Source organism: Hemitrygon akajei, chromosome 12, assembly GCF_048418815.1.
Source record: "Hemitrygon akajei chromosome 12, sHemAka1.3, whole genome shotgun sequence".
NCBI lineage: Eukaryota > Metazoa > Chordata > Chondrichthyes > Myliobatiformes > Dasyatidae > Hemitrygon > Hemitrygon akajei.
The window spans coordinates 96,263,297-96,280,184 of record NC_133135.1 but is presented as its reverse complement, the minus strand read 5'-3'; the positions used below and the strand labels follow the sequence as shown (position 1 = coordinate 96,280,184).

At 41.9% G+C, this 16,888-nt stretch overlaps 1 protein-coding gene across 3 annotated transcripts in view; it reads left to right on the top strand.

Moving 5' to 3' along the window:
- LOC140737302 (nucleus accumbens-associated protein 1-like) overlaps nucleotides 1-16,888 on the top strand; it is a 68,105-nt gene that overhangs the window by 33,407 nt on the left and 17,810 nt on the right. For all 3 annotated transcript variants that reach the window (XM_073063713.1, XM_073063712.1, XM_073063711.1), the window contains exons 3-5: nucleotides 83-256; nucleotides 4,309-4,414; nucleotides 12,356-12,453. In XM_073063713.1, coding sequence (XP_072919814.1) covers nucleotides 83-256; nucleotides 4,309-4,414; nucleotides 12,356-12,453 — 378 coding nt within the window. The remainder of the gene's footprint in view (nucleotides 1-82; nucleotides 257-4,308; nucleotides 4,415-12,355; nucleotides 12,454-16,888) is intronic.

The window sequence follows — 16,888 nt, the reverse complement described above, 5'->3', positions numbered from 1 at the left end:
GGTACATCTTTTAATAAGATGACCTGTGATTATGAAATGCATTGTGTGTTTCTCAGATGTGTTTTGTTTTGTACTCTTTCAGCAACTCCAGAGCGGGTGGAAGCTCTGCCTGATCACATTGATGGGCGTTCCAGGATGAGGATCCGGCATGACCTGGCAGTTTTGCCTGCTGACCTCATCAATCAGATTGGACATCGCTGCCACCCCAAGCTGTATGTGGAGGGAGACCCTTCAGAGAAACTCGAGCTTGTTACAGGTGAGCAGCAGAATCTAAGACCGTATTGTGTTATATTCTTGATCCTCAGACCAAGGCGGTGGGGGGGGGGGCAAATCAAAAAATTGGAGAGTAAATTTTCATCAACTATGCTGGGGAATGGTGACCCCAGGGCCAACAATGCTCAGCCTAAATAAACCGAGTTGAAGCGTTCTCTTCCAGTAAGTGACAAGTGGATTGGTTTCACCCTGCATAGATCAGGTCCATGTATTTAAAGCCCCAGAACATAAGAAATAGGAGCAGGAGTAGGCTATCCAGCCCATCAAGCCTGCCCCGCCATTCAATAAGATCATGGCTGATCTGACCGTAAACTCAGCTCCATCTACCTGCCCTTTCCCCATAACCCTTAATTCCCTTACTATGTAAAAACCTATCTAATTGTATCTTAAATTTATTTAATGAAGAAGCCTCAACTGCTTCCCTGGGCAGAGAATTCCACAGATTCACCACTCCCTGGGAAAAACAGTTTCTCCTCGTCTCAGTCCTAAATCTTCTCCCCTGAATCTTGAGGCAATGTCCCCTAGTTCTAGTCTCACCTACCAATGGAAACAACTTTCCTACTTCTATCTTATCTATCCCTTTCAAAATTTTGTATGTTTCTATAAGCTCCCCTCTCATTCTTCTGAATTCCAGAGAGCACAGTCCCAGGTGACTCAGTCTCTCCTTATAGGTTAACCCCTTCATCCCTGGAATCAACCTAGTGAACCTTCTCTACAGTATATCCTTAAGTATGGAGACCAGAACTGCACACAGTACTCCAGGTGCGGCCTCACCAGTACCCTGTATAATAGCAGCATGACCTCCCTGCTTTTTAATTCAATCCCTCTAGCAATGAAGGTCAACATTCCGTTTGCCGCCTTAATAACCTGTTGTACCTGCAAGCCAACTTTTTGTGATTCATGAACAAGCACTCCCAAGTCCCTCTGCACAACAGCATGCTGCAATCTTTCAGCATTTAAATAATAATCAGCTCTTCTATTATTCCTTCCAAAGTGGATGATCTCACATTTACCAACGTTGTACAGTCGGCCCTCCATAATCGCAGGTTCCGCATCCGCAGATTCAACCAACCGTGGATCGAAAATATTCGGGAAAAAAAAATTCCAGAAAGTTCCTAAAGGCAAAACTTCAATTTGCAGCATGCCGAGCACTACGCTTAATCCACGTGAATGAAATGATATGTAGGCATACCCTGCTGTAGACTCCTGCCATTTCACAGAGCCTCAGTCACCCTCCAGCACTCGTTGTTTGAGCATTGTTCGCCTCGCGTCTCATTCGTTCGCTACTTGTGTTGTTTAAGGCTAGTAAGGGATGGCTGGCTAGTTATGTAAAGTGCTTACAGCCTCAAGAACTTAAAGATCATGGGAGAATCGGCATCGGCTGATGCTGAGGCAGCATTAGCATTCCCAGAAGAGCTGCGATGGTTGCATCTGTACTGAACCTGTACAGAATTTTTTTCTTGTCATTATTCCCTAAACAATAGAGTATAACAACTATTTACTTAGCATTTACATTGTGTTAGGTATTATAAGTAATCTAGAGATGATTTAAAGTATATGGGAAGATGTGCGTAGGTTATATGGAAATACTATGCCGTTTTACGTAAGGACTTGGGCATCCACGGATTTTGGTATCCACGGGGGGTCCTGGAACCAATCCCCCGCGGATACTGAGGGACGACTGTATTCCATTTGCTGGACCTTGGCCCACTCACTTAACCTATCTATCAGACTCTCCATATCCTCTGTACAATTTGCTTTTCCACTCAGTTTAGTGTCATCAGCAAATTTTGCTACACTACACTCAGTCCCCTCTTCCAAATCATCAATGTAAATGGTAAACAACTGCGGGCCCAGCACCAATCCCTGCGGCACCCCACTCACTGCCAACTGGAGAAACACCCATTTATACCAACTCTTTGCCTTCTATTGGTTAACCAATCCACTGTCCATGCCAATACACTTCCTCCAACTCCATGCATCTGTATCTTATTTATAAGTCTCTTGTGCAGCATCTTATCGAACGCCTTCTGGAAATCCAAGTATAAAACATCCACCTGTTCCCCTCTATCCACTGCACACATTATGTCCTCAAATAACTCCAGTAAGTTTGACAACCGGACCTGCCCTTTCTGAATCCATACTGTATCTGTCCAATGAAACCACTCCTTTCTAAATGTTTTGCTGTTTCTTCCTTAATGACAGCTTCAAGCAGGTGCTGTCCTGACGAAGGGTCTCGGCCCGAAACGTCGACAGTGCTGCCTGTAGATGCTGCCTGGCCTTCTGTGTTCCACCAGCATTTTGTGTGTGTTGTGGCCTATAGTTGCTTGTCTTTTGCCTACATCCTTTTTTAAAAAAAGTGGCATGACATTTGCTGCCTTCCAGTCTGCTGGGACCTACCCAGAGTCTAGAGAGTTTTGATAAATGATTACCAACACGTCTTCTATAACCTCCACCAATTCCTTCAGCACTATGGGATGCATCCCATCAGGACCAGGGGATTTATCTACCTTCAGGCCCTCTAGTTTGCTCATCACTATCTCTTTAGTTACAGTGATTTTTAATCCTCACCTCCCATTTCATCCATAACATCCTTCTTTGGCATATTAGATGTGTCCTCCACTGTGAAGACTGACACAAAACAGCTGTTCACTAAGCCATTTCTTTATCACGCAATATCAATTTCCCCTTATCATCCTCCAATGGACCTACATTGACTTTAGCCACCCTCTTCCACTTTATATATTTATAAAAACTTGCTATCTGTTTTTATATTTTGTACTAATTTACTTTCATACTCTGTCTTCTCTTTCCTTATTTCTTGTTTAGTTGTTCTCTGTTTCTTTTTAAAGTTTTCCCAATCCTCTAGTTTCCCACTACTCTTTGCAAATTTGTACACATGAGCTTTTAATTTGATACTATCTTTTATTTCCTTAGTTATCCAAGGCTGGCCCTCCCCACACTTACTGTCCTTACTTTTGACTGGAATATACTTTTGTTGAGCACTGAAAAATCTCTTTGAAAGTATTCCACTGTTCCTCATCTGTCCTTCCAAATAGCCTGTGCTCCCAATCCACATTAGCCAACTCCTCCCTCATCCTGTTGTAGTCTCCCTTGTTCAAGCATAATACACTAGTTTTAGATCTAACTATTTCATCCTCCATCTGAATGTGAAATTCAATCATACTATGATCACTCTTTCCAAGAGGATCCCTGACTACAAGATTGTTAATCTTACCTGTCTCATTATACAGGACTAGATCTAAGATAGTATTTTCCCTTTAGGTTCACTAACATGCTGCTCAAGAAAGCCATCATGGATGCATTCTATGAAGTCCTCCTCAAGACTTCCTTGACTAACCTGATTCACCCAATCTCCGTGGAAGTTAAAATCCCCCATGACAATTGTCGTTCCGTTTTTACAAGCCTCAGTTATTTCTTGGTTAATTGCCTCTGCCATTGCAATATTTTTATTAGGTGGCCTATAGACAACACCCACCAGTGATTTTTTTCCCCTTTACTTTTCCTAATCTCTACCCAGATGGACTCAATATTCTACTCTGTAGATCTTATATCGTCTCTCACAATTGCCCTGATCTTATCCCTAATCAAGAGTGCCACCCCACCTTCTCTGCCTTCCTGCCTGTTTTTCCGTATTACAGTGAAGGGATCTTTGGGATACGGGAGAGCTATGTAATCTTATGTGGAGAGGTACAAGTGAATGTGTAGAGGACAGAGTATGTAAAATCCATCGCTGTTTACTTGCCATGGCATGTACATACCCCATCCACTGTACACTTACTCGGACTGTACCTAAAGCACAGTGGAGAGGCACAGATCAACTGTAGTTTTTTCTCCTGATTTCATCCATTGACTCCTCAAGTAAAAGTGAAATCTTGCATTTTGGATAAGAACAAGGTAACTCCTTCCTGTAGTTGAAAAGCCCGATATTTCAGCATTCTAGTTCCCTTTGATTACAACAGGAGTGTGAGGTGTTATGTATGACATTTCCATTTTGTGTCATTGAATCTGCAGGTGCCAGTGTGTACATAACACGGGCTCAGCTGATGAACTGCCACATCTGTGCAGGGACAAGGCACAAAGTATTGCTTCGCAGGTTGTTGGCTGCATTTTTTGACCGGTAAGTTGCAGCTCCCAAACTCACTTATTAAAAAACCATTGAATTCTTTGCAGGCCCATTGGACGATGCTTGACAGTCAAAGAAACTCTTCCAAATGCCTCTGTCACTTTTTTTCTATAATCTCTGGTTACAGCAGTATTGTGACCACAAGAAACTGCAGAGACTTGTGAACACAGCTCAGCAAATCACAGAAACCAGCCTTCCCTCAATGGACTCTGTCTATTTTTCTCGCTGTCTCCGTAAAAGCAGCCAGTATAATCAAAGAACCCCACCCCCACCCCGTCCAGGACATTCTGCCTTCTCCCCACTTCAGTTGGAAGGTTCCTTGATTACTGAGGCCTCTTCTGGGGAGGTCTGACCTGTACAAAAAGGGCAGGTTACACCTGAACCCCAATATCCTAGCAGACAGATTTAATAGAGCAGTTAGGGAGGGTTTAAACTAATTTGTCAGGGGGGTGGGAACCGGAGAGATGGGGCTGAGGAAGGGGAAGACAGAAATAAATCAAAAATAGCATGTAACAGAGATGATAGAAAGAACAGGCGGGAGATAAGGCATAATCACATCCAGTGGGAAAATTTACAACAGAAAGCAACAAATACTGGACTGAAAGTGTTATCTTTGAATGTACACAGAATAAGAAATAAAGTGGACAACCCTGAAATTTAGCTACAGATTGGCAAGTATAACGTTGTGGCCATCTCTGAAACTTGGCTAAAGGATGGCTGCCATTGGGAGCTGAACATCTAAGGATATACAGTGTATTGGAAAGATAGGTTAGTAGGCAGAGGGGTGGTGTGGCCCTGTATATAAGAAATAATATTAAATCATTAGAAAGGGATGACATGGAATCGGAAGTTGTGCAGTCTCTATGGGTTGAGTTAAGAAATGGTAAGGACCCTAATGGCAGTTGTATACAGGCCTCCAAACAGCAGCCAGGATGTGGATTACAAATTACAGCAGGAGATAGAAAAGGCATATCAGAAAGGCAATGTCATGATAATCGTTAGGGATTTTAATATGAAAGTGGATTGGGAAAACCAGGCCAGTACCGGACCGCAAGAGAGAGAGAATTTGGAGAATGTCTAAGGGATGGCTTTTTAGAACAGTTTGATGTTGGAGCCAACTCAGGGATCAGTTGTGCTGGATTGGGTGTTGAGCAATGATCCAGAGGTGATAAGAGAGCTTATGGCTAAGGAACCCTTAGGGAACAGTGATCACAATATGATTGAGTTCACGTTGAAATTTGAGAAGGAGAAACGAAATTCCAATGTGTCAGTATTTCAGTGGAATAAAGGAAATTACAATGGCATGAGAGGCGTACTGGCCAAAATTGACTGGAAAGGGACACTAACAGGAAGGACAGCAGAGCAGCAATGGCTGGAGTTTCTGCAAAAAAATGAGGGACGTGTAAGATAGATATAATGCTGATAAATGTAAGGTGCTACATTTTGGTAGGAATAATCCAAATAGGACATATAAATGGTAGGGCATTGAAGGATGCAGTAGAACAGAGTGATCTAGGAATAATAGTGCATAGTTCCCTGAAGGTGGAATCTCATGTGGATAGGGTGGTGAAGCTTTTGGTATGCTGGCCTTTATAAATCAAAGCATTGAGTATAGGAGTTGGGGTGTAATGTTAAAATTGTACAAGGCATTGGTAAGGCCGAATTTGAAGTATTGTGTATAGTTCTGGTCACCGAATTATAGGAAAGATGTCAACAAAATAAAGAGAGTACAGGGAAGATTTACTAGAATGTTACCTGGGTTTAAGCACCTAAGTTACAGGGAAAGGCTGAACAAGTTAGGTCTTTATTCTTTGGAGCGTACAAGGTCGAGGGGGGACTTGATAGAGGTATTCAAAGTAATGAGGGGGATAGATAGAATTGACGTGGATAGGCTTTTTCCATTGAGAGTAGGGGAGATTCAAAGAAGAGGACATGAGTTGAGAGTTGGGGGCAAAAGTTTAAGGGTAACACGAGGGGGAATTTCTTTACTCAGAGAGTGTAGCTGTGTGGAATGAGCTTCCAGTAGAAGTGGTAGAGGCAGGTTCGGTATTGTCATTTAAAGTAAAATTGGATAGGTATATGGACAGGAAAGGAATGGAGGGTTATGGGCTGAGTGCGGGCCAGTGGGACTAGGTGAGTGTAAGTGTCGGCATGGACTAGAAGGGCCGAGATGGCCTGTTTCCGTGCTGTAATTGTTATATGGTTATATATTCCAAATAAGAAATTTTCAAATGGAAGAAGGACACTAACGTGGCTGATGAGTGAAATCAGAGCCAAAGTAAAAGCAAAAGAGAGGGCAATCAAGGAAGCCAAAGCTAGTAGGAAGGTAGAGGATTGGGAAGCTTTTAAAAACTTGTGGAAGGAAACTAAGAAGGTCATTAGGAAGGAAAAGATGAATTATGAAAGAAAGCTGGTGACTAATATCAAAGAAGATACTAAAAGCTTTTTTAAGTATATAAAGGGTAAAAGAGAGTTGAGGGTAGATAGGATGCTGGAGATACTGTAATGAGAGACACATTTGGCAGAGGAACTGAATGTGTATTTTGCATCAGTCTGCACAATGGAAGCCATCTGCAGGATACTGGACATTCAGGACTGTCAGGGAAGTGAAGTATGTACAGTGAAAATTATGACGGAGAAGGTGCTCAGGAACTTAATGGTCTGAGGGTGGATACATCTCCTGGGCCTGATGGAATGCCCCCTCAGGAAGTAGCTGGAGAGATTTTGGAGGCATTAACAAAGATTTTTCAAGAATCAATAGATTCTGATATTGTACCGGTGACTGGAAAATTGCAAATGTTACTCTGCTTTTTAAGAAGGGCGGGAGGTAGCAGAAAGGAAACTATAGACCTGTTAGCTTGACATCAGTGGTTGGGATGTTGTTGGAATCAATTGTTAGGGATGAGATTATGGAGTACCTGGTGGCACATGATAAGATATGCCAAAGCCAGCATGGTTTCCTGAAAATCCTGTCTATCTAACCTACTGCAATTTTTTGAGGAAATTACAAGCAGGGTAGAAAAAAGGAGATGCAGTACATGTGGTGAACTTGGATTTTCAGAAGGCCTTTGACGAAGTGTGGCATATGAGGCTGCTTAGCAAGATAAGAGCCCATGGAATTACATTGAAGTTATTATTATGGTGGAGCATTGATGGATCGACAGAAAACAAGAGAGTGGGAATAAAGGGATCCTATCTGGCTGGCTTCTGGTTACCAGTAGAGTTCCACAGGGATCGGTGTTGATACCGCTGCTTTTTACGATGTATGTCAGTGATCTGGACTATGGGATTAATGGATTTGTGGCTAAATTTGCTGATGATATAGGAATGAAAGGGTTATCGTATGAGGAACGTTTGGTAGCTGTATCCCCTGGAGTTCAGGAAAATGAGGGGGGATCTCATAGAAACATTCCGAATGTTAAAAGGCCTGAACAGATTAGATATGGCAAAGTTATTTCCCATAGTAGGGGAGTCGAGGACAAGAGGGCATGACTTCAGGACTGAAGGATGTCCATTTAAAACAGAGATGCAGAGAAATTACTTTAGTCAGAGGGTGGTAAATCTGTGAAATTTGTTACCATGAGTGGCTCTGGAGGCCAAGTCATTGGGTGCATTTAAGGCAGAGATAGATAGGTTCTTGATTGGCCAGGGCATCAAAGGATTTGGGGAGAGGGCAGGGCAGTGGGGATAACTGGAAGAATTGGATCAGCCTCTGATTGAATGGCAGACCAGATGCAGTGGGCCAAATAGCCTACTTCTGCTCCTATATCTTAAGGTCTTAAAATACAAAAGCCTGAAAAGATGTACCACCAGGCTCAAAGACAGCTCCCACTACATTGTTATAAGAGTACTAGACAACCGGGTGACCCATTGGGGCACCCCTTGAGAGAGAGGTAGTGCAGGCTGATGTGACCAGAATGAACATTAAAGTTTCCTGAATGCTATTAGTATTGCTTTGCTTTGGAAATTGAAGAAGGGAAAACCAATTTATTAAAGAAGAAAGACACGTAGCAAGGCAAATATACCTCCTCCTCGTTTAATGAAGGACACTTCTGATGGCAACATTTCTGGTTGATCTGCCACCCTTATGCCTCTTGTTGTCATTCTGGAGACGTGCAGTCCTTTCATGCGCCGTCTCTTCATCTCTCCAACTGTTTGTTCTTTGTCTCTGATCTTGGAGACATGCATTTCTCAGCTCCTTTGTGTCTTCCTCTCTCCTCCTTCTGTGCCTGTTGTTGTCATTCTGGAGACGTGCATGCCACTCCTCCTCTGTCTCTTCTTCTCTCATCTTTTTTGTCCTGACTCTTTGATCCTGGAGTCGTGTGGCACTGGACTCATCCGATTCTTCTTCTCTCCCTCTCCTTGCCACTTCCCAACGACGTTTGGCATCGTCTCTTGACCATAATGTCCTCCTTCTCTTTCCATGCGGCATATTTAGGCTGACCATTTTTTTATTACCCTAATGCTGGATAGAAGATACAAAGCAGTAATACCAAAGGAAGCTGATTATTCTTGATGATGTGGTTGGTGCTCTCCTAAATGGATGTGATATAGTCAGTGCTGTCCTTTGACTGCAGCAAAGGGTTTTATGGGTGTCTCGAAGTGCATCATTACGGGTTACAGGATGTTATGTCATGCTTAAATTTAGAGAAGGTCTGATGTTCAGTTTTTGAATCTAGTCAAGACTTTTATACATTGTGGGGACCATTTTTGAGTTATTTTCAAAAACTTTGACTTGTTTGTAAATGTACAGATGGTGGCTAATAACATTTTATTACATCATAAGGTTTTTTTTTCCCCTTTTTTCTTGCTTTTCCTAACAGCTCTGACTTTGGTAGTGGGTTTAGATTTTTTTTCTGTATAACAAAATTATTATATTTCAATATTACACTTTAATTTTTATGAATACAGGGTTTTGTGATTGTAACTGTATTTTTAATACAATGTATTTGGTACTTTTGTTGGACTTACAATATATATCTTCTTGTACTCTATATTCCTTTAAGCAGAAACTAATAAAAATATTGAAAGAGATTATTACGTCATTACAATAAGATTAAATCTATATGCTACTAAAACTCTCATGTTCTGTTTGTCTGTTTGTGACCTCTGATTAGTGCAAGCGGTGCATCACAGTGACACTATTTTTGTCTAAATCGACTTAAAAATGCACTAATTTACAATGCAGGCAAAGTTCAGGGTTATATATTCATATAAAATTGTTCACTTGCCAAAATCAACTGCCCCGTTTTCACCCGAGACCTGATCTGCCATCATGGAAATCGGGACGCAGCACCGAGACTCGTGCGCACGACTAGCCTCGCAGCGACACCAACCAGAGCAAAAGGGCAGGGCAGCTCTATTTCGAGCGTCCACATACTGCTGATCACCATCAGCACGTGTAGGATTAGGACAGATCCAACTGCCACCCATCAATAAGAGATCATTAAAGCTTATTGTAATGATGTACTTCTCTTTCAATATTTTTATTAGATTCTGCATAAAGGAATACAGAGTGTAAGAAGATATATAAGTCAAAAAAAGTACCAAATACATTGTACTAAAAATACAGTTACAAGCACAAAACCCTGTATTCATAAAAATTAAAGTGTAATATTGAAATAAAATAATTTTTGTTATACAGAAAATAAAATTTAAGCCCACTACCAAAGTCAGAGCTATTAGGAAAAGCAAGAAAAAAGGGAAAAAAAACCTTATCATTTAACAAAATATATTATTAGCCACCATCTGTACATTTACAACAAATCAAAAGTTTTGAAATAACTCAAAAATGGTCCCCACAATGTATAAAAGTCTTGACTAGATTCAAAAACTGAACGTCAGATCTTCTCTAAATTTAACCATGACATAACAATCCGTAACCCATAATGATGTACTTCGAGACACCCATAAAACCCTTTGCTGCAGTCAAAGGATAGTGGTGACTATATCACGTCCATTTAGGAGAGCACCAACCACGTCATCAAGAATAATCAGCTTCTTTTGGTATTACTGCTTCGTATCTTCTATCCAACATTAGGGTAAAAAAAATTGTCAGCCTAATTATGCCACATGGAAAGAGAAGGGGGACATTATGGTCAAGAGGTGATGCCAAACGTCGTCGGGAAGTGGCAAGGAGAGGGAGAGAACAAGAATTGGATGAGTCCAGGGCCACACGACTCCAGGATCAAAGAGTCAGGACAAAAAAGATGAGAGAAGAAGAGACAGAGGAGGAGTGGCATGCATGTCTCCAGAATGACAACAACAGGCACAGAAGGAGGAGAGTGGAAGAGACAAAGGAGCTGAGAAATGCATGTCTCCAAGATCAGATACAAAGAACAAACAGCAGAAGAGATGAAGAGACAGCGCATGAAAGGATGCACGTCTCCAGAATGACAAGAGGCACAAGGGTGGCAGATCAACTAGAAATGTTCCCATCAGAAGTGTCCTTCGTTAAATGAGGAGGAGCTATATTTGCCTTACTACACGTCTTTCTTCTTCAATAAGCTGGTTTTTCTTCTTCAATTTCCAAAGTAAAGCAATACTAATAGCAGTCAGGAAAATCTAATGTTCATTCTGGTTACATAAGCCTGCACTACCTTTCTCTCAAAGGGTGCCCCATTGTATAGTGATCTCTTATTGATGGGTGGCAATTAGATCTGTCCCAACCTGCACATGCTGTTGGTGATATGTGACCACTTGAAATAGAGTTGCCCTGCCCTTTTGCTCCAGTTGGCATTGCTGCTGAGACTGGCCGTGTGCATACATTGTGGTTTCACGTCCTAATTTCCATGATGGCGGATCGGCTTTTGAGTGAAAGTGAGCCTGTTCATTTTGGCGAATGAGCAATTTTATATGAATATATAACCCTGAACTTTGCCTGCATTCTGTAAGTTAGCGCATGTTAAGTCGATTTAGCCAAAAAAAGTGCCGCTGTAATGCACCGTTTGCATTAACTGGAGGTCACACACAGACAAAGCATTAGATTTTTAGTAGTATATAGATAGATTAAATGGTTCCCTAGTGCAATAAGGTGGACTCTTGACTCACAATTTACTTTGTTATGATCTTGCACTTTATTGTTTACCAGCACTGCACTTTCTCTGAAACTGTTATACTTTATTCTCTATTGTTATTTTTTACTTTGTTCTACCTCAATGTGCTGTGTAATGAATAGATCTGAATGAACAGTATGCAAAACAAGTTTTTCATTGTATCTCAATTCCAGTTCCATTACCAAGTTAATGTTCCATATATAGAGACTGAACCAGTCCTGGGCTGGGAACTTTACAGTGCCAATTATAAATGTGAAAAGGTAATGACACTCTGAAATCAACTATAAATGTCTAGAGTTTGTAACCTGAGGAGATGAAACTTAAATATCAGCTGGTGATTAAGATAACTCAGAATGAATGCTTTTAAGCAATGGTATTGACAACAGATTTCCAGATGGTGATCATGTGTCCAGGAATGAGGTTTTATAGTTGTAAGTTACATTAGCAAATGTGATTAAGTGGAGATTTGACAGCTGTACAAAACTGTGGTCAAGGACATAGATTTAAAGGAACAAGGTGGATGTAAGGAAAAAATTTTTTTGTTCAAAGAATGATTTTGATGTGATCTTGCTACCTGTAAGGTGTAGACAGTTAATTACGGATTTCAGAAGAATATTAATTTGACACTTGAGGGAAAATAAGTCTAGGGTCATGGGGAAAGATCAGACAAATGGCAATGACTTGATTGTTTGGACTTGAAGGGCCAAATAGCATCCTTTGGTTCACAATAATTCTATGAGAGTAACAAAGGTCTTCAGATTAGTGCTTGAGGAAAATATTCTCAGTTGCATTTAGTAGCACAAACCATCAAGCACCGTGATATAAACTGTCTACAATTTCCATCACTCAGTTTGATTGTTTATTAATCTGATCTCAATAGAAATACTCTGGCTAACAGCTGTGGCACCGGAATCCGTTCCTCCCTCTGCGATCCTAGTCGGAAGCCACTGGATAGCCGGATCCTCAATGCTATTAAAGGTAAACCTGTGTAAGGAAGTGACAGTGGTATTCTGGGAAGTTGGCCACATAATTTTTGATGTTAGTAAATAAGCAAGCAGGGAATACATTTAAAAGTGTGAGCTGAGAGTTGCTTAAAAAGTATGGATGATGTGGGTTTGGCACAGCCAAAGACTCAGCCAATGATTGTCCAAAAAGGAATTTGGTTTTGGTAGATGGAGGATTTGAGGAGATGACAGAGTCTGGACTAACTGGATGTGAGGATGATGGGTTTATATTGAGGGAGAGAGTAGTGTAGAGACAAAGTGTGATGGAGGCATGATGGCAGCAGTAGCTTGCCCCAAGAAGCAGAAATAACTAAACCAGCCTGCTGTGGTTAGTAAGTTGTTGAAGTCAATTTTTAAGGATATACTTTTGGGTACTTGGAGGCACATGATAAAATAGGCCAAAGTCAGCATGGTTTCCTTAGGGGAAAATCTTGCCTGACAAGTCTGTTAGAATTATTTGAGAAAATAACAAGCAGGATAGACAAAGGAAAATCGGTGGATGTTGTGAACTTGGATTTTCAGAAGGCTTTTGACAAAGTTTCACACATGAGACTGCTTAGCAAGAAGTGCTCGTAGTGTTACAGGAAAGACATGACCATGAATAGAGCATTGGCTGATTGGCAGGAGGCAAAGGGTGGGAATAAAGTGAGGCTTCACACAAAAGCCTTCAGCAGGCCAGGCAGCATCTATGGAAAAAAGTACAGTTGACTCCAGCATTTTGTGTGTGCTGCTCGGATTTCTAGCATCTGCAGATTTTCTCTTGCTTGTGATAAGGGAGCCTTTTCTGATTGGCTACCGGTGAACTAGTGGTGTTCAGCAGGGGTCAGTGTTGGGACTGTTTCTCTTTATGTTGTATGTCAATGATTTAGATGATGGAATTGATGGCTTTGTAGCCAAGTTTGTGAATGATACGAAGATAAATGGAGGGGTAGGTAGTGTTGAAAGAGCAGGGAGGCTACAGAAGGATTTGGACAGATTAAGAAGATAGGCAAAGAAGTAGCAAATGGAATGTAGTGTTGGGAAGTATATGGTCATGTGCTTTGGTAGAAGGAATAAAAGCATAGACAATTTCCTAAAGAGGGATAAAATTCAAAACTCTGAGGTGCAAAGAGACTTGGGAGTTTTCATGCAGGATTCCCTACAGGTTAATTTGCAGGTTGAGTTGGTAGTGAGGAAGGTAAATTTTGAGAGATCTAAAATATGAAAACAAGGATGTAATGGTGAGGCTTTATAAGGTAAGGACTGACTTGGAGTTTTGTGAGCAGTTTTGGGCCACTTATTTAAGAAAGGATGTGCTGACATTGGAGAAGGTTCAGTTGTGGTTCATGAGAATGATGCTGCATATGAAAGGCTTATTGTATGAGGAACAATTGATGGCTGTGGTCCTTTACTTGCTGGAATTTAGAAGAATGATGGGGGATCTCATTGAAACCTATCAAATGTTGAATGTTTACGTGGAGGGTATTTCCTGTGGTGGGGGCCTCTAGGACCAGAAGACACAGCCTCTGGATAGAGGGATGTCCATTTAGAATGGAGATGAGGAGGAATTTCTTTAGCCAGAGGGTGGTGAATCTTTGGAACAGATTGCCACAAGTGTCTACAGAGGCCAGATCTTAGCGTGTATTTAAGGTGGAAGTTGGTAGATTCTTGATAAGTCAGGGCATGAAAGATTATGGGGAGAAGGCAGGAGAATGGGTTTGAGAGGGAAATGTATTAGCCCTGATGAGATGGTGGAGCAGACTCGATGGGCCAAATGGCCTAATTCTTCTCCTATGAGTTAAGGCTTTATGGATATTGCGCAGTGGATCCTGAAAAGGGAACTTCATATAAAATTAGACCATTTTTCCTTCTCTCCCTATTCTAAGGACTATCAGTCACTCTTTATTCCAGTAATAAATCATGTTAATCAAATTTGCATATATCAAATACACTCATGCATCTCTACTCACAATATAAGGCAGATCTGTCCACATTCTTCCAAGGTTCAGGTTCTGACAGCATAACATAAATTGTTCTTTTACATACATTTCACAGTCAACCAGTCGGAGAATGTTTTTGTATGATGTACTTGATGTACAATGGCAGGAAGCACTAGACAGTGATTCTTTCTCCATACAGCTTCTGTGGCAGTTTCCCCAAGCTTTAGTGTGTCTCCAAGTATGTGGTCCTAGGCCTTTGATAGCATTAATCTGCATCATTCAGCCATGGATAGCTCCTTGCATTGAAAGACCTAAGAGGTTTAGGCCATCCTTCACCGAGTTGCTCATCACCAGTTGTTGCTGTGTGGTGTGGTAACTTGCATGGCTACAAGCAAATATGGTTATGCTTGACTTAGTCAAGGCAATCATAGTTGCAGCATTTCACAAGATGCTTTCATTGGTGTGCATGTTGGTCAACGCTGTCCTTAAAGCCATTTTTTTTGCTGGTTAAAATAGGATACGATGTTGCTTCAAACAGTTTTACTGTCCCAGCATGAAGAGCACCACTTGCCCTGGATGAATTATAAGTCCTCCACTCCCAAATATGTTGGGTAGCTCTGTTAAACGCAGTAGTTGATAGTGGAGCAAACATGAGGAAATCTGCAGATGCTGGAAATTCAAACAACACACACAAAATGCTGGTGGAACACAGCAGGCCAAGCAGCATCTATAAAGAGAAGCACTGTCGATGTTTCGGGCCGAGACCCTTCGTCAGAACTAACTGAAGAGAAAGATACTAAGAGATTTGAAAGTAGTGGGGGGAGGGGGAAATGCGAAATGATAGGAGAAGACTGGAGGGGGTGGGATGAAGCTAAGAGCTGGAAAGGTGATTGGCGAAAGTGATACAGAGCTAGAGAAGGGAAAGGATCATGGGACGGGAGGCCTCAGGAGAAAGAAAGGGGGGGAGGGGAGCACCAGAGGGAGATGGAGAACAGGCAGAGTGATGGGCAGAGAGAGAGAGAAAAAAACAAATCACTAAATATGTCAGGGATGGGGTAAGAAGGGGAGGAGGGGCATTAACGGAAGTTAGAGAAGTCAATGTTCATGCCATCAGGTTGGAGGCTACCCAGCCGGTATATAAGGTGTTGTTCCTCCAACCTGAGTGTGGCTTCATCTTGACAGTAGAGGAGGCCATGGATAGACATATCAGAATGGGAATGGGACGTGGAATTAAAATGTGTGGCCACTGGGAGATCCTACTTTCTCTGGCGAACCGAGCGTAGGTGTTCAGCAAAACGGTCTCCCAGTCTGCGTCAGGTCTCGCCAATATAGAAAAGACCACACTGGGAGCACCGGAGGCAGTATACCACACCAGCCAATTCACAAGTGAAGTGTCGCCTCACCTGGAAGGACTGTCTGGGGCCCTGAATGGTGGTGAGGGAGGAAGTGTAAGGGCAGGTGTAGCACTTGTTCCGCTTACAAGGATAAGTGCTAGGAGGGAGATCAGTGGGAAGGGATGGGGGGGATGAGTGAAAAGAAAAAGTAAAAGCAGAGAAAGCAGGATCTCCCAGTGGCCACACATTTTAATTCCACGTCCCATTCCCATTCTGATATGTCTATCCACTTTGGTGTGACGGTAGTCATCATGAGCTTGTTGCATCCCTTCTTGATTGCATGCTTTTTATCTTCCTTCTTGACATGGTGGAAGCTGCAGATCTGTGCCCCTTGGAGGTTCTATGACTACTGCTATTTTCTGCCATGTATCCACTTGTCCTGCTGTCTATGTATGTCTACACTACTAACTTAGCAAAAAGGAGGACCAAGCTTCCTAATAAGGTTGCACCATTTAACCTGATGGTCACATCTGATGGTCCTCCTTCCTATGGTCAGCAGAACATGAGTGGAAGTCATTTCAACCCAGGTTTATAGCACACTCTAGACTGGTTGTAGCATATGACAGATAGGTGGATGATGTTTCTATCATTACCTGCCCATAGCTTCTCCTTGGTACTTTGGCTGGTCCAGACATCATACGTGTCTTGAATGTTTATGCTGGCTTTTGCTTAGTTGTCAGCGAGTACAGGCCCAGAGCCATCGAACGTTAATACATACATTAACGTTCTCGTACATTAATCCTTTGATTCCTGGGATTATTCTCATGAATCTCCTTTGAACCCTCTCTAATGCTAGCACATCCTCTCTTAAAAAGGGGCCCAAAATTGCTCACGATATTCCAAGTGCAGTCTAACCAATGCCTTAGAAAGCCTCAGCATCACATCCTTACCCTTGTATTCCAGTCCTCCCAAAATGAATGCTAACATTGACTCAACCTGCAAGTTAACCTTTAGAGTCCTGCAGGAGGATTCCCAACTCCCTTTACACCTATGCTTTCAGAATTTTCTCTCCATTTAGAAAATAGTCTGTGACTTTATTCCTTTACAAAAGTGCACGATCATGTATTTTCCTACACTATATTCCATCTGGCTATTC